The 21013-nt window shown below is 43.8% G+C and overlaps 1 protein-coding gene across 3 annotated transcripts in view; it reads left to right on the forward strand.

Moving 5' to 3' along the window:
• The window catches only part of SFMBT2 (Scm like with four mbt domains 2), a 121762-nt gene that overhangs the window by 50596 nt on the left and 50153 nt on the right, over window positions 1–21013 (forward strand). For 2 of the 3 annotated variants that reach the window (XM_071734192.1, XM_071734194.1), the window contains 3 exons: window positions 1935–2023; window positions 5022–5268; window positions 10497–10594. In XM_071734192.1, the coding sequence (XP_071590293.1) occupies window positions 1935–2023; window positions 5022–5268; window positions 10497–10594 (434 nt within the window). Of the gene's footprint in view, window positions 1–1934; window positions 2024–5021; window positions 5269–10496; window positions 10595–21013 lie in introns of those variants that run through there. The other variant, XM_071734195.1, reaches the window with a different exon arrangement.

Below are 21013 nucleotides of genomic sequence, written 5' to 3' on the forward strand. Positions count from 1 at the left end.
CATTCTAACCACTGAGCTTGGACCTTCTCAGAGGTCCCACACTTAAGATTCTACATCATCAAGGAAGGGCTGAGCAGTCACCAAGCTATTAAAACATGAAGAAATCCCACCCTGGTTGGTGTGAAAGCTCAGTGAGCTTCAATCTGGATTGCTCTTGGTTGAGTAAAGTATCTGCTGAAAGTGTGGAGCAAAGGACATTGCTTCCCCTGGGCAAAAGATGAGGGCTGCTATCATTTAATTTGGGACCTACTCTGGTTAATTACGGCCCTTCCTGAGCTCCCCCTTGGGGTAATGGTCTTTAAACCACTTATCCAATTGTTTGTTCAAGTTGAAATGTCTTGATTTTCAAATGCTTGGGATTCTTTTTCGTAGGTGCTGCTATGTTAGCAGCATAACTATATCACTGTTGATTATATTACACATAAACAAGGCTTTCTGGGGAAACAAAAAGGTTTTGGGGAGAGAAAAAATTAATTCACACTTATGGGCAGGTGGAACTGAAGTCTTAATTTTTGGATTTCTGAGTGGAAATGCACAATGCATTTGAAGAGGCATCTGAATCTCTGAAGCTGAGAATTGCTGAATTGCCTCTTGATGCCCAACCTTTGCTCATTTCAACAAGAATTGGACCCGAAGTTGACCCCCAGTGGTGACATTTCTGTATTTCAGTTCAGATCTTATGCAACAGTGTGAATACAGATCCCCAAAGTAACTCATGCTCATAGTGTTCAGCTCAGAAATTATTCAGCCATTTTTTTAATTAAAGAGATTTTCCTCCTAAATTCTTCCAAGTCTTTCTTCTTACAAGTGTATTAACTCTATAGCTGACATATGATATTCTCAGGGCTGATTTTTCTGCTTTGTGGGTGCAAGCACCCAGGGTTTCTGTTGTCCTGTCAAGGAACTGAAAGCAGGCACAGCTTATTTTTTTTTTTTTTTCCTTAGATCATTAGCAAATGTACAAAAGGACTTTATAAATCATATCTGGGCCTACGTGGTAAGCAGGAAAGGAGTGGTTACACAAGCAGTGGTGAGTTTTGAAAGGGAGAGATGGAGATGATAAACTGTGCTGTTGTAAATGGTGGTCAGTGGCTACAGTGGAGCAAGATTTGGGTTGGGAACATTTTTTTCACTGAAAGGGTTGCCAGGCACTGGAACAGAATGTCCAGGGAAATGGTGGCACCACCATCCCTGGAGGGATTACCTCTTCTGTGAGGATAGGCTGCAAATGTTGAGGTTGTTCAGCCTGGAGATGAGGAGGCTCCAGTGAGGACCTTGTTGTGGTCTTCCAGTACCTATAGGGGCTACAGCAAATCTGGGAAGGGGCTTTTCATAAGGGAGTGTAGTATTGGGACAAAGGGGAATGGTTTTAGGCTGGAAGAGGACAGATTTAGATTAGATATTAGGAAGAAATTCTTTAGCCTGAGGGTGGTGAGACCCTGGCCCAGGTTGCCTAAGGAAGTTGTGGCTTCACCATCCCTGGAAGTGTTCAGGGCCAGGTTGGATGGGGCTTGGAGCAACCTGGTTTAGTGGGATTGTCCCTGATCATAACAGAGGGGTTGGCACTAGGTCATCTTTAAAGTCCCTTCCAACTGTAAGCATTTTATGATTCTGTGATGATTCTATGATTAAAAAAAGATGGTGTTGATGCTTAGAGACAAGGTTTAGTGGTGGACTTGGCAGCACTGGCTTAATGGTTAGGGTTGAGAATCTTAAAGGCCCTTTCCAACCAAAATGATTCTGTGATTTTAACATCTCCCCTTATTTTGGGATGTAACCACATGCATGCATTGGCCAAGGAACCGGACGACGAGCCAGCTCTAGACTGCAATCAGAAACTTCAGAGCTGGTGTGAGCCCTGAGGAGATGCCTCTAAAAATACATGTGGCTTTCTGTTGTGCTAAGCATTTCTTTTCTTTCCTCCTCCTCCCCAGCCATCAAAGAGAAGTACATGGACTGGACAGAGTTTCTGATCCATGATTTGACCGGCGCCCGGACTGCACCTGCAAATTTACTGGAAGGCGTATGTATTAGATTGCAGTTTTATCCCATCTCTGGTGTCACAGTGTGCAGGGCTGTGTGCTTGTAGTGTCTGTGTGCTGGCAGCTGGGGCTCCTCCAGCCCTGGCCAAAAATCAGTGGTGATGTTGCCTTGACTCTGCTGGCTCTTCTTCTGACTCAGGGATGCATTGGGTGTTCTGCCTTGAGTGCTAAGAAAGTTAGGTATGCAAAAAAAAAAAAGGCTGGGTGGTGGTGAAGAACTTGGTGGGAGTCTGTAGAAAGGAAGCCACAGCCACTCAGGACCTGTTGGATCCACCAAATTGATGACCTGAGCTTTCAAGCCAAAACATGGTCTGGAGCAGGTTGATGGGGGCTCTGTCAGGTTTATGTCCATATGGAACTCTGTCAGATTTATGTCCATATGGAAAGAGCTTCTCCAAGGACATTCCTTTCACCAAAGCAGGGCAGTCAGATTTAGCAGGGAGCTTGGGTGAGGTGGCCTCAGGAGAAAGGAAGGGGCTGGTTGGTTTTGGTGAAACCACATGGCCCAGTCTGTCCAGCATATTCCCAAGGGGACTCGCACATGGGGCAGCCTCAACTTGCCTTGCTATCTTGGCCAAAAATTGCTACAAATTCACCTTTAAAAGCTGTGGGAGGAGGGCACCTTCTCCATCAGGACCTGGCCTGCTTTTGTGTGGATGCATCACAGGAAATTTCTGCACAGCATCCCCAGAATTGGACACTTTTAAAAATGAGCTGGCAGGGGGAGTTTGTAGTGTATCATCAGGGATTTTTCCCCCCACCCACTCTGTTATCTGAACAAGCCCTGGCACACCCAAAATAATGCCCATCCTCACCCAAAATAATGCTGCACCCCCTGTTCTTGGAGCACTCCCAGGTGGCACACACAAAACCCACGTCCAACACCTGTCCCCATCGTGAACCCCTTCCTCCCCTTTCCTCAGGGCAGAGAACAGAGGCAGGAATGCAGAGAGAGAAAACATTGTGTAGGCTTGAAACAGTTTCTGCCACTCTTTTTTATTTTTCCTGGTGTTTTCTGTAATCTCTGTGCTTAGTGCTGTCTGTGTCGTGCAATGTCTGTAACCCCATGTCAACAAATTTGCTGTTGGTGAGTGCTGCAGATTATTGTTGGGCTGTAAAATCAATAGGTTTCAGACTGGTTGTTTTTTTGTTATTATTATTTATTTTTTTTACATGCTGGCTGTGCGTATAAAGAGTTCTTATGTTATGGTAACTTTAATATTTCATGCAAGCCAATTATTAATCGTAGCCATTCAGTTCTCAGGGGTAAGTGACAACCTATTGGCTTCAAATTTAGCACACAAATCAGAGAAGCAATGTTGGCTTGTTTTACAGCCAGGGATTTATGACAATAAGTTAAATCATTACACCATCGTTTCATATTAATGTTTTGCTGTGGTGAAGCATTTGTGTGAGGGGAAAAAAAAAACCACATTAAAATAGATTTCTTGTATATTATTAAATTCTGACACTGCATTATGCCATGAAATAATACTTGAAGAGATTATACAGGTGTTTGTAGCTTACATTACAAGGGAGTGATTTATAATGGCAAATATATTGTTCTAAGAAATATCTATTAATCATGGAGCTGTTGAACACTGTATGTGTGATAGGGTTATAGTTAATTTTAATTGTATTTTTTACCAAATTCTCATTCTGTTGCCTGCATTTTGGGGTTAGGAGAGATGTAGTCCAAATTGGTTGCATTTCAAAATTTTTAATATTTTCAAAATTCTGTATAAAAAAAAGAGGGTTTTCGCCTCTCTGGTTGTTTGGGTTGGTTTTTTTTTTGTTGTTCTTGTTTTTTGTTGTTGCTTCTGAGTTTATTTTTTTCCTATCCACCCCTAGAAAGAACCATCCTGGACATGCTCTAATTTACAGAATTAATATTGAAAAAAATATTGTGAAAGGTTTATATCGTTTAATTAAGCAGAAGTGGGACAAACACACACAAAAAGTCCTTTTTAATATACTTTGCTTGCTCTTAGCATCTCCTTTGAGTACCAACATGGGTAACTCTTGGGGTGCTTTTCACTGCTGCTCCTAAAGTCCTGGAACTGAGAAATTGCATAAAAATTGGAACTTGCATTTAAAAAGAAAAAAAAATGTTACAGTTACAGTAGTGGGGAAATGCTTGACAGCAGAGATGCTCAGAAGCACGAAACAAAAGCACAGAGCCCCAGAGGCATCATTCTGCAAAGCATCTCATGGTTTTTTAATGCCTGTGGTTGGCAGCTTTGCAGGTGTAAAGTTAAGCACATGTGTAAGTGGTTGCAAAACAGAGATCACAGAAGATACTACACAGTGTGCAAGCAGATAACCTCATGCACTGAGATTTCTTGAGCATGGATCTGTCAGATCCTCTGTACCTTGGGGTTTGGTCCCAAGGCCACTTAGCTGATGTAAACGTGGCATTGGCTTGGGGTTTTGGAATATCCACCATAAACTCTGATAGCTGTGGCAGTGAGGAGTAATTTATGTGCCATTGGTACTCTACATCACCAAAAATCTTTGGTAAAATCTTTGGTTGGGAACATCAGTGCACAGAGGGCAGTTTCAGGGTCATGCCCAAAGCAGTCACCCTTTAGATAAATGCCAGTGTCCAGGCCTGTGATTGGTTCTTGCTGGCTGCAATCAATGAGAATTTGGTTTGAAATCTTCCAGTATAACTGGGCTCCGAGTTGTTCAGGAGCACCCTAAGTGGATGTGCCTTCTGAGCTCTTCCACCTTTTGTTATTCTACTTTTTGTTGTTGTTGTCGATGATGCCGGTTGAGAAATTAGCACAACTGTTGTTTTCTGTTTTACTTCTGAATTTGCACTTGGAAGACATTGGGTAAAATAGAAGAAGAACAGACTGTTTGCTGATCGCTTGGATGATGGTGTGAAAAACAAAAATAATCTTCTGCTGTCATCTGTTTCCTTGAGAAGTCTTCAAATAAAGTTTAAAATAAGGAGTTTTGCTTCTATTCAAACAGCCTCTGCGAGGAAAAAACCCTGTAGACCTCATTACAGTTGATTCCTTAATAGAGCTGCAGGATTCCCAGAATCCCTTTCAGTACTGGATAGTTAGTGTGGTTGAAAATGTTGGAGGAAGATTACGCCTTCGCTATGTGGGATTGGAGGAGACTGAATCCTATGACCAGTGGTTGTTTTACTTGGATTGCAGACTTCGACCAGTCGGTTGGTGTCAAGAGAATAAATACAGAATGGACCCACCTGCAGGTAAAGAGCTTCCTAAAAATGCTGTCTTGTCTTCATGGTGTTCACTGATGTTTTGAGATGCAACCCCATTTCTGCTTCTCCAGCATTCACATTGCTTTGACAGTAGTTTCGAGCTGGAACACAGATGGCATGTGATAGCCATCTGATTCAGGTTCAAGATGGGTCAGCTAAACTGTATTAAATTCATTTAATAGATTCAGCTTAGTTGAAAGGAAGCAGTGTCCAATATGAGCAGCTTTGTGTGTTGTTCTACCAAAAGGCAGAGCTGATGAGGATGGTCCAAGGATGTGCCTGGTTGCCCAAACCTTTTCAGTAGCATTTCAGTGTCCAGGTCTTCTTGTCCATACTGTGGATACCTTGGTGGAGGCCTCACTGGTAGCCAGTCTTCTGTTGTCCGTATCAAGTCTTAAGTGACACCTCCTAGGATGTAACAGGCTCCATTTACTTTCTACCAACATGTCTCGTCCATTTGTCTTTCTGTGGTCACACACATTTCTCTTGAGTAGCAGAAGATCTCCATGAAATTTCCCTGAGGGGCTGTAGAAGGTGTTTTTTTGTTCATGATCCCTTTAATGTAGGTCTTCCATGTTGTGCTGTAACATTGCTGTACATCTGCCAAGTGAGACCAGCCATGTGTGTAACCACTCAAAGTACATTGAGGGTGCTGGACTTATGGGATGTCTTTTGCTAGAAGCTAAGAAGATCCTCCTTTAAGTAAGGGTAGATGGGTCTTTGAGGTGTAAAAGACCACAGATTTTGTCCCGAGTTTTCTCCTAGGGAGTGAAGTCTTTGCAAGTCTGTCAGTATTTGCAAGGCTTTGCAAGTATTTGCAAGCAGATTCAGGATCTGGAGATGGTGACTTGGAGAAGCAGCTCTCTAGAGCTGAGTTTGGGGTTCACAGCAGCTTGGAAGGAGGGAGACAGGGACTACAGTTCAACCACTCTGAAGTCTGAAACTGGAGGTCACAAAACCAGGGACAGGAGCAGGACAGAATAAGGCACAAACAGGTTGGGCCAGGAGGGTGGGTAAGGGCAAGTTTAGGGATCAGCTGGAATAAACTCCAAACAGTGGGATTGGCTTTGGCAAAAGGAGCAGGATCAACCATCAGGGCAAGAGGGAAGGCAAGGCCGAGTCAAAAACAGTTCAGGGGAAACCAGTTCATCAAGCTGAACATGAGCTAGGGACCACAGCAGGGGCCCAGGACTTCTTGCAGAAATGCTTTCAGTGGCCTTCACTGACAGGTTCTGGGCTGGATCTGAAGATGTGCTTCCATCCCTTACAGTGGGGGATGACTGGGAGGGTGGATTTTTTCCACCACCCAATAACATTAGGTCAAAAAAGCTTGGGAAAATTTCTGGGCAGTTGGGTTTCTCTCTACTTAAAGCTTTTGGCTCTGCATTGGTCTGACTTGAGTTGGCTGAGTTGGTTGAGTAAAGTTGGTTGATGGATTTCTCTTGGAGCTGGGATCTTTTTAAACATCATAGCTTAGACTGTTGCAAGCATGGTCTTCTTTGAAGCAAGAAGTGTGCAACATCTGAAGTCTTCATAAAACTGTCTTATACCTGGGGCCAGGAAGCTGTTTGCCCAGTCCTGGGGAGCATGGCCCCCCATTTGCTACCTAATTGCATCTCCAAGCTGGATGCCCCAGGGCCACTATTTCCTTTGCAAGATGAGGTGCTTTCTTAGTTAATGCACAGATTTTGACCCACCAGAACTATTCCACCTTTTCCTGTGCAGGTAATGAGCTTGTCAAGGTCCTTGCCACATTTTCCTTGTGCTGTGGGTGAAGTTCTTCCATGGGTGTCAAGTGAAAGGTAGCTCTCTTTTGGGTGATTTGTTACACATGATTCAGAGAGGTTACCCCCATACATGCTGAATGTGATCCAGCAGCTTGCCCAGGTGGCCAAGAAGGCCAACAGCATCTTGGGTTGTATCAGCAATAGTGTGGGCAGCATTGTACTGGGCATTGGTGAGTCTGCACCTTGAATCCTGTGTACAGTTTTGGGCCCCTTTCAACAAGAAGGACATTGAGGGGTCAGAACATGTCCAGAGGAGGGCAACAAAGCTGGGGGAAGGGTCTGGAACACAAGTCCTAGGAAAAGAGGAGGCTGATGGAGATCTTACCACTCTCTACAACTACCTGAAAGGAGGTTGTAGCCAGGTGGAGGTTGGTCTCTTCTCCCAAGAACAAGAGGAAATGGTCTCAAGTTATGCCAGGGGAGGTTTAGATAGGATATTAGGAAAAATTTCTTCACCAGAAGTGTTGTCAGACACTGGAACAGGCTTCCCAGGGAAGTGATAGAGTCACCTTCCTTGGAGGTATTTAAAAGACCTGTAGATGTGGTGCTGGGGACATGGTTTAGTGGTGGACTTGGCAGTGTGCTAGGTTAATGGTTGGACTTGGTGTTCTTAAAGGTCTTTTGCAACCTAATTGGTTCTGTGAGAAAAAGGAATGGCTAAGACATGTCTAACAGGTCAGATGAAACATCTTTAGTCGTGAGCCTTTTTTTTCCAGTTAGAGGATTAAAAGCACCAAAACCTGTTTGTCTAACTTGAAATCTGCAGCCAGTTGAGATGACTTCTTGATGGATAACAGGAACAACCTTTGAATGTGGATCAGAGCTGTTACAAATCCCCTTCAGAAAGATGCTGAGGACACGCAGCTCTTCCCAAATTGGTCTCTGTGTTCAGTTGCTATCAAGTGAGGATGCTCAGTGTCCCATCAGTTCTGCAGGTTCTGAGAGTGCTTTCCCTGCCCTTGACTTGGATGCTGCTTGTATTTCCCTGGTGTCTGGGCTGTGATATTTATGTCACCCACAACTGGGACCCACAAAATGGGATTTCACCTTGCACATCACTTTGAGGTCAATCTTTTAAGATGCAAAACATTTCATATAAAGGAGATCCCATGGATCCCTCTACAGTATTTTGTGTCTTTTTTCTGAATCCACCCACATCCTCGTGTCCACTTAATGTATAAAAATGTGCAAGAGGGTCCTTAAGAAATTGCATCCTGGCTGTCTTCTCCAAATAGGGACTTTCTTTCAGGGACTTTCTGTCTCACAAGCCCTGTTAACTTTGAGGCAAAGAGGTCATAGGATGTTTTTCCCCTCAGATCTGAATCCAAAATAAGCCCCCTTGAAAGTGCAAATTGGCACAGGCTGCTTGAGACAGAGCCAATGATGCTCTTGCCTCGACTGCTCATGCAGGAAGAGATTGTTTCATTTTATCTTACTTAAAGACAAATTGGCAATCACTTTAATTTTTAATTGCTTGCTTCTTGTTAACCTAAATCCAAGTTGACACAGTACAGTTACCTGCAGCCCCTATCACTTAAACAAAGGGCTTGGTGCTCTTTGAATGATATGATTTAGTGTCTATATTCTTGCCAGCCTCATTAAATGCACATATGATATTGTTTGCTGTTTTTTTAAACCATCATGTCGTGATCTCTCAAAGTTTGCTGACACTGGCCAATGAAGTTACCTTGGGCAAAATCACCCAAAATACCACTTTTTTCCTCTTTCCTATGCTTCACTTCCATTAGGGTGGAAACCAAGGGCCTCTTTTCAGCTTGAGGGGGAGCATGCAACAGTGTTTTTTGTTTTTTTTGTTTTTTTAGTTGAAACAACAGGCTGGCTGCAGCTTGGGGCCAGATCATGTTGTATAACCCTGTTTGCATCCTTGAAGCCAAAAAAAAAAGAAACGAAGTGACTCCTTTCCCTTCCTTCCCTTCAAGCTGATCACATCTCCTGCAACTGGGGGAAAACTGGAGCAGCAAGGCTATAAAATAATGAACAGATAAGGAGTGAACTTCTTCAGACCTGTGACTGTTGCACACACTATAAATGAAGGCTTGAAATGAATATTCCCATTAATAAGCATACAGTTGAGGAATTAAAAAATACAGCCCCGAGAGGTTAACGTTTCCCTTTAAGGGTGTTTAAATTCATACTCATGTCCTTGGTGTCTGTTCTGAAGTAGTGAGGTTTGATATAGTGGAAGGATGAATACATCCACTTCCAGTGAGTGATTCTGCAAATCCTGTTTTGATAAGGTCTTAAATCTGTTGAGATCTGAGCATGAAATTCTCTTGTACCATCAGTGCTAGGTGAAAACAGTGCTTACCAATTCCTTTTTTTATATATATTTTTATTTCCTCTTTCAGAATTGTAAGATGCAGCAGTAAATCTTTCCTAGCTAGTAACTATGTATGGTTATTAGATGTATGGAATTTAAATGCAAATTGGGCCAAATTGAAGGGTGATGTGTGTGAAGCTTTACACTACTCACTCTGCATCAAGGTGCAAGTTTATTATTGAGTAAATGTTCAGATCCATTTTAATAATTGTTGCAATCTATCTACCTATCTTGTCTACTTAAGACCTTGTTATGGATGTTCTGCAATAACTTGTTATGTGCAGGGTACAATATGCTTTTTAGGGCAGAAGTAAATCTAATATAATGTTCTTCATCATGCTATTGTTTCCTTTATTGTTACCTTTGATGATTCATAGGCACTTCACTGCACTGAGCCATAAAAGGCTTCTTAATATAATGATTTAATAATATTAAACCTATTTAAAGAAACTCGCTGAAAGCAATGTGAATGGGCACAAGGATGTTACCTAAATGTATAATGATGAAAAATCATGAGTGTAAGTCTTGGAGTTGGTGTGATAACCTGGCTTGATTGTTGTACCAGCAAACGAGTCTGGGTAGAGATCGAGCTGAAATGTTCCTTCCCACACCCACCCACTGCAAAAAAAAAAAATCCCTCAGTCCTACAACAGTAACAGTAAAAAAAAGTCTTTCCAATGAACAGAAGCCTTGTAAAGATATTTCTAGTTTTGTTCAAATATAACTTACATTGGTTGAAGACCTGAGGCTCCTCAAACTGGAAAACATCAGGTACTTTGAGAATTGAAAATCAAAAGGGAGTTTTTGTTATTTTCAAGTAATGAGATAGTACCTGTTCTCGTTTCTTGAGCAGAGAAGGAAGGATGTGTGTTTTTCTGGGTTTTACTCCAGGATATAAAACATAATCTTCCACCAGTGTGCCCCTGCTAGTTGCCTTTGTGTTGAATTTGTCCTTGCTGTACAGCTTGGAATATACACCCTTGTACTGCTCATTTCTGTGACATGTAAACTTTAGTCTTTCAAAAAATGTTTGATCCTCAAGCAGTCACCTCTTGGTTTTGTTGTTTGTTTTGTTGTCATCACTTTAGATATCTATTCCCTGAAGACTATATCTGAGTGGAAATGTGCTCTGGAAAAATCCCTTAATGATGCAGCAAATTTTCCTCTTCCGATGGAAGTGTTCAAGGTAAAAGAGACACATTTTCCCTTCATTTACAGAGCCCAGAAAGAATAAATACCATACAGTGGTCAGTGGCTTATGGTAAACTATTTCAGGAGAGGCTGTAGCTCTGTTTCATCACCCTGAAAGGTCACGAGTGAGATGTTTGTATAAAATGCAGGGTTTTGTGGTTAGGGTTCCATTCTAAGACCTGATTTCTTGCAGTCAGTGTATTTAGGGTCAGGGGGTGATCAGCATTGGATTCTCCAACATGATTTTTAATCTGTCTTATCCTGTTAGACCGGTGCAAAGGCATTGGATACAACAGTGAATTTTAAGACAAATATGGAAGTTGACATAAGCTGGACAGATTTCTGTGAGCCTTACACCAAAATTTTCATCTGATCATAAGTCACAAGGCAGAGAAATCTCCTTCAGGGACTTAACAGTGGAAGTGGGAGATAATTTTACTCCCGCATCTTTTCATTTTTTTTTTTTTTTTTCTTCTCTTCTCACTCTGGTTTTTAATAGTCAGAGATGTTCTTCATCCCCGAGGCACAAGCTTTAATTTCCCATCCAGATCTGCACTGATACTCATCACGATGGCTCCAGATAATCCTGATTTCTAGCTGTGCCTGTCTGGTTTGGAACAGCTGCATCCTGGCTGTGGTGTGGAGTGATGGGCAGCGAGCTGGTGGCTTCCAGAGGGTGCTCGGGGAGGGGAGGTGTTGAAACACAGTGGTGCCTCACTGTCTCTGGTGTCACCTCCTGCTTGGGGATCTGGCAGATCACTGTGCCCTCCCCCCACATTCCTGGCTCATCTCCTCTGAGGATCTTCCCTCTGGGATCCTTCACTTCCCCTTAAGGAGCATTGCACTGGGATGCTCCAGAACGGTGCAGCTGGTGCAGATGTGGCACTTAAGGACATGGTTTGGTGGTGGACTCCTAAGGGTTAAGTTTATGGTTGGACTCAACAGTCTTAAATGTCTTCTCTAACCTAAATGATTTTGTGATTTTATGATTTTAAAATTGGAAGAAGGCACTCAGTGTGTCCCATCCTGGCTGGGATGCTGGGAAGCTCCAGTTCTGCCTTCACCCTTTCCTGGGAGATGTGCTGGCAGCTTCCCACGATGGATCCAGGCTCCTCGCCCAGCTGAGATGCACTTGAATTAGCACCATTAATTGGGAAATGCTTTGCTCCTGGCCCAGGCAGTGTCTCATTTGCTTGCAATGTGAAAGCTCTGCTAGGCTGGGAGAAGTGGGAAGATTTGCGTGCTGTCTTTTGGCATGAACGTGGCTTGGGAGAAGCCCTGGGTAGTGATGGGAGTGGCATGGCAGGAGTTTTGATTTTCTGCTGTTCATCTCAAACCACACTTCCATCCAGCAGCTCAGTTGAAGTTTCAGGATCAAAAATGCATTGTGTGGGGCAGGGCTGGAGTCACAATGGGGGATGTCTAATGTATGTATTTTATTCCTGCCTATATGAAGGAGTGAAGGATGTTTCTGATGAGGATCATAAAACATCCTCTTTTTTTCTTTTTTATTTTTATTTTTTAAAGTTTATAACTAACAGCTGTTTTGCTGCCTCTTCTCAGCATGCCTCTTCTCAGCTGCCTCTTCTCAAACCCATTTATTTTAATTATTGCATGAGGGTTGTAAATTTAAATTCAGCAACTCCCAGTTGCCATGCCATGCGGTTCGAGCTTGCTAAGATGTTCCTCTTAGAAGACAAATACAAATTCCAATTGCAAAACTTTGGAATGCTTGAGTGGCCCAAGGAGAGAGTTACTTCAGGGACAAATGTAACAAAATGGTAGGGTTAGGTCAACGGGACTTTATTTATTTGTAATGTGAAAGTTGAGCACAAGATGAGCTGAGTTCAGTGTCTGGTGTTACCTATGCCCCTGGTTCTGGTGTTGGAAGGGCAGAAGGCTGAATAAATTGTGTGTTGGCCTCACTTTTCCCCATCGAGGGTGAATCTACCTCATCTTGTGCCTCTTAATTAAGGAGAAAAATGGGAGAGCTTGTCCATGGCCATGAACGAGTCTTCCTTTAATGTCTTCCTTTAGTAATGGCTTAAACATGGGTTAAGGAAAGACTTCAGGAGACTAAGTGAGAGTGCACTTGTCTGACATTACAAGATAAGGTTGTGTTTGTGTGCAGGAGCTTCAAGGAGAATTGCAGATCCCAGCAAAAAGTGTTGAATCCAAAGTGTAGTGACTTTTATAATTTTTTTTTTTTTTTTTTTTTTTTCCCCCAACCCATTACCCAGAGGTAATGTCATTACAAGGTGCCTGGGGCTCCATGGTACTGTGACTGTCTTATGTTAGCTGGGTTTGAAATGGGGTTGTTTGTTATGGGGTTTGAAAGCTGGCAACAATTAAAAGATGTTTGGGAAAGCAGGAAATACTTACTTTGGTGGACATGGTAAACTTCACACCACTTTATTCCACATTTCCCAAATTTCCCCACAGAAGTCCATCACTGAGGAGAGTGTGTGCTTGCTCTGCAAGTAAGAGTGGTCCCTGTGGACATCTGACTGGATTAGGATTGAAGTCACTGTTGTCCTTTGGTCTCCATGGCTGTGGGCAGTGTCACTCATGTGCCCTCAAACTGGTCCCAGGTGTTGGAGCCAGGAGAGCAGATTTCCATTTCTAGTGCAAGGAGTGGCTTCTCTTGTGGGCCTGTCAGGCCATTGCTGCTGTCAGTGGTCATGCTCTTTGGTTTTGGGGTAATAGGATTGGATTTTGAGCCCTCATAAGCCAAGGATTTTGAGCCTGAATTATCAGCTGTGGCAGAGCCATAGTTGGAAGTGGTGATCTTCAGCAGCAGATCCAGAAATCCTTTGCAAAAGTGCAGCCCTGATCCCTTCTTGGCATCCAAAGAGAGGACACCAGCCACCAAACCACATGAGCTGGTTGCAGAAGTCATGGAGAAGGCTGCAAACTGTATCTTCCTTTTTTCTGGTGCTGTGTTCCACTTTGCCAAGTTATGAAAGTGTTTGAAAAATGCTTCAGGATCCTTTGAGAAAGAACGTGATGTTCAACTGCCAGAAAATGCTGCTATTATTTAGCTACTAAACATAGTGTTCTGCTAACTGCACATCCTGGAATAAGTTTCTTCTTCACAAAAGCTTTTTTGCAGCCCACCTGCTAGTTTGCTGTTCTGTTCTTTTCAGAAAACATGTTGATCCTTAAAGAAAACTAAATGCAGAAAGGACTTTCAAAGGCATTTGAATGGTTTAGAAGATGTGTCCTTTGCTGTTTATGCTCTGATTTCAGGGTGCTGTAGGGATCTCCCTGTGTCTGCCTAAGTGCCAGGTCCCAAATGATGTGTTAGGCTGCAGAGGACACCTGAGAAAACAGCCAGGGTATAAGAATGGTCAAATTGTTACCAAGGCCTGATGTCAAGATTAATGTGACAATTTCAGCACTTTCCTTCGGTGAAGGTGTTGCTGGAGCCTTGCATCAGGAAGCCAGGCTGCAAACACACCACCTTCTAGACCTAGTATTTATGAATCAATGCATTTTTTTTATAGTTAAAGCCCTGTAGCTTGGGTAAGATGAAAGCTGGACACAAGTCATGGGCTTTAATTTCCTAATGAGAGGCAGATAGCATCCTAGGGATGTTCTCTGACATCTCATTAGGCTTCTCCTGGTCTCCTGTGCTGTATCTCTGGGTCCCATGCAGATCTCATGGATCCTCAGATGTCATTCATCTCACACCAAAGACCAAAGTATGGGCAACTAAATCCTGCCCAGGGTTTGGGGGGCTCATCATCTTCCCATGGGTGGTGTGTATGGGCATCCTATTTGCAATTCTCTCTGATTGCTGTAAAGTGGGTCCTGGTGACTTGCTTGGATGGAGCTGTCACCAGCCACACCCCAAGACCAAACTCAGCTGAACTGCTTGAAGAGCTCAGATGCTTAGGAAGGAGAGGTGTTATCTAAGACAGGTGACAGTTCCTGATAATATTGGTCCCATTGCACTTGTCTCCACCTGCTGGTCCTCCTTTCCTAAAGGTGTTTTTTTACTAGCTTGAAATTGCTCTCTTTCTGGGAAAAAAAAAAAAACCAAACCTCTACACTATGTCCAGCCCAGTGTGCTCCTGTTTCTGGCTGGAGTTTATGGATGTTTCCTGTAATCATTGATAGTATTAATTAATGGTAAGGCTAATGGCATGGAAGGAATCAGCTGGAACATGAGGAGAATGATGGAGGGAGAACCCAGGCAAGAGCTGCCCCTGAACTTCAGAATGGAATGGTAGTTCTAGTTCTACCCTTAAAAGTATGAAGACAGATACTAAGCAGGACTTCTTCTCCCACCTCTGAAATACAGTTTTTTCAGCAGATGAATTGTGAATTTTAATTCTAAGACTAAGATCGATTATTTCTCCAAAGCTTCAGATTTATTTTTTTTTAAAAAAGGAGGGTAACAACTACAGACTGGGTGGACAATGAAAGCAACCCTAAGAAGACTTGTGGGTGTTGATCAATGAAAAGCTCAGTATGAGCTGGCAATGTGTGCTTGCTGCCCAGAAAGCCAACCCAAACCGTTCTTTGATTCTGTGATCTTTCAAGAGTTAAGAAACCCTTTGGGTGTTTTCTTGGAATTCCGTGGTATTCTGAAGGAATTGAAGAGTAGGATAGAGAACCCCAAGGGTTACTTCCTGCTCAGAGACATTCCTGACCTGACTGTATGGATAGACTTGAAGTCCAACAGGTTTTTCTGTACCAGCTGGGCAGGTGCTGATGCAGCAGCTGAAAATGAACGTGCTTTTGGATGCTCTTGGAAGCCAAATCCCAACATACGCCATCCCCAGCCCCTTCATGCCCCGATGGCTTGGCTGCTCCTTGCAGCCCATGCTGTGCTTTAATAACCCACCAGTCACCATGTTGTTTGCAGGCTGCCAGATTATTTATACTCCATCTGTTCTTCCCCATCCATAGCTCTTCCCAGCTCTTCTCCATGACTGCTCTTTGCCCGGTGTTGGAGACGTGCGTGGCGTCCTCATCCCTCTCTTCTTGGGCTGCCTTTTGACCTGCTCCTGGTGTAGCTTCCTAAAGCCATTTATCTTTGTAAGACCTGACAACCATAATGAGGAGTTGACCACAAATGTCCTCGGAAACATAGCTGCCTTGGTGGCTCTTGGGAAGGAGGATGTGTCCCCTATCAAAGGTGGCAAAGTGGAGTCTGGTGGGACCTCTGTGGACCAGGGAGAAGTTCTGACCTCTCTGCAGCTCCCTCTTGACCACAGGCTTTGCAAGGAAGAGGGCAGGGAGAGCAGTAAAGGGAGGTGAATGAAGCCAACTTCCATCTGAGATTCCTTGAGAGTCTTTTTGGCAGCACTGTGTGGAAGTCAGGGCTGGAAGAGAAAATCTGGAGACAGCTCAGGGAAAGCAGACAGGCTGAGTGTGAACCAGGTCTCTCAGCCTTCCTGGTCTCTCTGCCTTTCCGTTTAGCACATGTGGGAATGGAAACCCCACAAAATGTTTTGGTTTCTTTTTTCTTATCCATTACATGCTGGGGCCTCAGGATGGCAAAAGGGCCTGATCCAGTCTACACACTGCTCAGTGTGGGGGAGTTTTTGCATGGCAAGCTGAGCTCTTGGCACCCACATCCTTGGGCATAACAGTGCCACTGAGAGGGCTCAGCACCCTCATCTGGAACCTGCTCCCATGGTGGGGGTGAGGAACTGGTGAGGATGTGTTCAGTTCTGGGACCCTCACTCCAAGAAAGGCATTGGAGGTGTAGGAATATTTCCAGAGGAGAGCTGCCAAGCTGGTGAGGAGCCTAGAGAGAAAGTCATATGAGGAGTGGCTGAGGGAATTGGGAATGTTTAGTTTGGAGGAGAGGAGGCTGAGAGGAGACCTCATTGCCCCCTATAATTACCTGAAAAGAGGTTGTAGGGAGGTGGGTGTTGGGCTCTTCTCCCAAGTGAATAATGACAGGACCAGGGGAAATGGCCTGAAGTTGAGGCATGGGAGGTTTAGACTGGATATTAGGAAGAATTTCTGTACTGAGAGAGTAGTGAGGCACTGGAATGGGCTGCCCAGGGAGGTGGTGGAGTCACCATCCCTGGAGGCATTAAAAAACATGTGGCTGTGGCAATATTTTTAGTTGGCATGGTGGTGCTGGGCTAAGCCTTGGGCTTGATGATCTTCTACCTGTGTTTTCCTTTCTGTTTGACTTTCCCACCCGTGAGATGGGACCTATACCAGTAACACAACCAGGACTGATGTTACTGAACACTTGTGGAGTGGCCCAGCAGTCCTGAATGCTGCAAGATGTTAAAAAAAAACCCAAACCAAACACACAGAAAGAAACCCAAGTGGATGCCTCTCTGTCTCTTTCACCTCTTGCCTCCTGTGCATCCACTGCCCAGGAGAATGGAAGCAGGAGCTGCGTAGGAGGGGATCTTTGTCCTAATGCCATCTGCAGCAGGCCAAGCCATATGGAAAAGGTGTATTTGGATTTAGACTGGCTACTCTGCAGTGTTGCAGTTTCCATGGTAACTGGGTTTTGGGTTGGTTTTTTTTTTAATTTTTATTATTCAACAAGAGGAGCTTAAAATCTGTAGGACTAAATTTGATCCTTGGCAGAAGCATCTGCACTTTTCAAGGGGCTCTTCAGGAGGTGCAGTTGGTAGCTGACTCTCCTGCTCCTTACTTCAGGGTTATGGTATCTCCCAAGTTTCCCTCTCAGCACCCTTTCTGCTTCATCTCACCCCAGATCACTGTGTTCTGGTCTTCCTCTGACTGCAGTTGTCAAACCGAGGGACAATTTGCTCCTCTTGCATCTTGCTGGGGGATTTCTGTCTCCCCGCAGAGAGTGTCCTTAGGACAGGCTGCTCCATGCTCAACAAGGGCAAATGGTGACTTATAAACAAGAGAAGTTCATCTGCAAATAATGCAGAGGATTGCTCTTGGGAGGGATTCTTTCTTTATTTATTTATTTGGTTTTCTCAATTAAAAAGAAAAAAAAAAACCCAGCAAATGTCAGATTCTTGTTGAGGCAGCTGAACCACTGCTATTACTGTGTTTGTGTTACCTCACATGAGCTTTGGGATTAAAATTTAGTCTATTAGAAGCAGGCAGTTTCTTGGAGTATTAGAGAAAACACTGGGGGAAGCTATTTCTTTGAAAAAAAAATAGTAAATAGTAAACCAAAATCAAATAGGATGTTTCAAATCATACCAGATGGGGCCTTCTTCTTCTGTGTCTTTTAGTGGGGTGATCCAGGGGGGGTGTGACTGAAGGCAATAGCATTTCACACCATTTAAAATTGGTGAGGATTAAAAGAGGCTCAGGTTGATCATTTATTAAGTGCTCATTTTTTTTCTAACAAGCCTCTCAACTTTGCAGCTCTCTTCAGGCTTAGGTCTGAATTTTTGCACGAAGTGGCACCTTTATAAATCTGACTAGCACAGGCTGGAAAAGCTCTGAGTTTTAGGGTATTTGAAAATCAGAGTTCAAATTAGAGCTTTTTCCTCTTATACACTGTGTAAGCTGCTGGGTTTTAAATGAGATGACTCCAGTGTCATAGCTTGAGCAGAATGGGCTGAAAATGAGCATTTCTCAGCCTGCAGGCAGTGCCCTTCCTTGGCTTTGTGGACACAGCTGGAACAACCAGTCCATAGTTCAGTTTCCCTGGATGTCAGAGGCAAAAGCAGCTTAGCCAAGCCCCTCTGGTCTATCTGTAGTACCTGGTGTGCTGTAAAATTAACTGAGCTTCACCCTTTTGGTGGCCAAAACACTGCTGTGACATGGGAAATTCGTGTTTGCTTACACTTAAATGACATTTGTTGAGTAGAAATACTCAGAAAGCAGATGCAGGAATGTATTTAAGTAGCAGAAAGAGCAAGTGGCTATGATGATTTTAAACTTTTGAGGATTGTTTGTTTTTTTTTTTTTGTTTTTGTTTTTTTGTTTTTTTGTGTTGTTGTTTTTGGTTTTTTTTTATTATTATTATTTTTTATTTATTTTTATTTTAAACCTTTTGAGTTCAAGACCTAAGAGCAATGCTTAGTGACTTTATTGTGTAGGACCTCACCATGTCACCTGCCTAGGTACTTCCCTAAAGCTTTTCAGCATCCTTAGCAATCTGGATACTCTATAAATCTGTGCATGGGTCTCTTCTGGAATGATGTTTAGGCTCCCAAGTCACCTGGCATTTTTGAACCCTGCACTTCTAGTGACTCCTTAGCTGTGAAGGAGTAAATTATTCAACTACCTCAGCACCTAAAGAAAATGTTAGGGAATTAAGAGCCTGGTTCCCCTCCCAGCACTGTTACTGACTTGTTATTTGCTCTTCAGGCATTCCAGCTTTCAGCCCTGCAGGTGATGCTGGTTGCAGGGAGCTGTTGCAAAGCCCATCAGTATTTTTGCAGAAGGGTTGCTGTAACACATACCAGAGGAAGATGGAGATAATGATGCAGATGCCTGTCAAAGTGGGGCTGTCTTTTGGGTGGCCCAGGGGGTCACAGCCTCTGCAGGATGGCAAACCTGCAAGTGCATGATGCTGAAAAGCTGTGGGTCTGAGTTTAATTCCTTCCTGGGGTCTGTGGGGAGAGGTGTGAGAGCCCTGGCTTTTGCTGTTGTGTTTGGGCTGTAAGTGACAGAAGTTCATTCAGCAGAGGGTTATGCAATTTTCCACTCATTACCCATGAGCATCCTGGCAGGCTCTGAGCCATTGTGTTGGAGACTGTGACCCTTTGAATCAGCAAATGTGTGCTTGCAGCCCAGAAAGCCAACAGCATCTTGGACTACATCACAAGAAGTGTGGCCAGCAGGTTGAGGGAGGGGGTTCTCCCCCTCTACTCTGCTCTCATGAGGTTCCACCTCCAGTTCTGGGTGCAGTTCAGGAGCCCCCAAGACAAGAAGGACATGGAGCTGTTGTATCAAGTCCAGGGGAGATCACAGAGATGATGAGAGGGCTGGAGCATCCCTGCTATGGGGACAGGCTGAGAGAGTTGGGCTTGCTCAGCCTGGAGAAGACTCTGGGGAGACTTCAGAGCACCTGCCAGTACTTGAAGGGCCTGCAGGAAAGCTGGAGAGGGACTTTTTATGAGGGCATGGATTGACAGGGCAAAGGGTAATGGTTTTAAACTGGAAGAGACTAGGTGTAGGTTAGACATTAGGAAGGAATTCTTTAATGTGAGGGTGGTGAAACACTGGCACAGGTTTCCCAGGGAAGTCATTGCTTCCCCATCCCTGGAAGTGTTCAAGGCCAGGTTGGATGGAGCTTGGAGCAACCTGGTTTAGTGGGAGGTGTCCCTGCTCATGGCAGGGGAGTTGGAACTTGGGAGTCTGTGAGGTCCCTTCCATCCCAAACTCTTTTGTGATTCTCTGTGAATTACTTGTACCTACTTAGCAACCTAAGTTGGATGTCCCTGCTTACTGCAGGATGTGGGACTAGATGACCTTTAGAGGTCCTTTCCAACCCACATTATTCTCTGATTCTATTTCTCATGCTACAGTTTTCCACTTTGTTGTAAGGGGCCTCTTCTCATCCTTACGGATTGTTGCTCCAGCTTTCCAACAGCCAGAGGTTATTTCCATCACCCACTGAGGACCTCTTAACCCTGGGACAGGCAATCTGCTGCTGCAAATCCATGTGGGGCAGCCCTGAGAAGCCATGAGCAGGAGGAAAGGTTCATCATGCACCAGGTTATAAAATCCTCCAGCTGCTCAAAACCATTCTGCCTGCTCATTTCAAAGAAAACTGAAACTCATGTAGAGAAGTTACTAGAAAGGAATGGCTGGTGACATCCTTGTAGGTGGCTTTGAAGGCTGTGGAATAGCTTGGAAGGGTTGGATTTTGTCACCCATAATAATTTCAGACATTTCTTTAGCTCAGCTGCAGAGCCTGGTGGGACCAGGGGAATGTCTCACCCCTCCTGTCCTCTTCTTGTGGATGATTTTATTAAGCAGGCATCTTCCCTGTCAATGTGAGTAAAGGGAGGAGAGAGCAGTTCATTATCCAGTGTATCACTTTGAGCCTAATGATAATTAAAAGGTTTGCCTTCACTTCTGTGGAACCTATTCTTAGAAATTATGTAAATTAATTGGAGTTTTGAAGAGGAGCATATGCCAAATCCTAAGTAATTCCCTGCTGGCTGAGGCAACTCCAGCACTGGAACTGGAGAGCAGCATCAAGATTATTTAATTTTTTTTCCTTTTTGTGGTTGCAAAAAATCTAATGCTGCTCCAGTAAATTTTTATGCCTCTCTTTAGCAAATAGAGGAGAGAGATCAAATATCCAGACTCTGACCATTTGCCAGAGAGGTACAATAAAAAAGGCTTTTTCTCCCTGAAAGCTTTGCCATCTCAAAAATGACATTTAACACAGACAAGCTTTTTACTTCTGCAGCCCTTCTCCAAACAAATGTATGTTCCTGCTTGAAAGAGAATTTTGATGCTCAAAAGAGAAACATACCTGAGATCC

The sequence above is a fragment of the Heliangelus exortis genome, chromosome 1, assembly GCF_036169615.1.
Source record: "Heliangelus exortis chromosome 1, bHelExo1.hap1, whole genome shotgun sequence".
Classification (NCBI taxonomy): Eukaryota; Metazoa; Chordata; class Aves; order Apodiformes; family Trochilidae; genus Heliangelus; species Heliangelus exortis.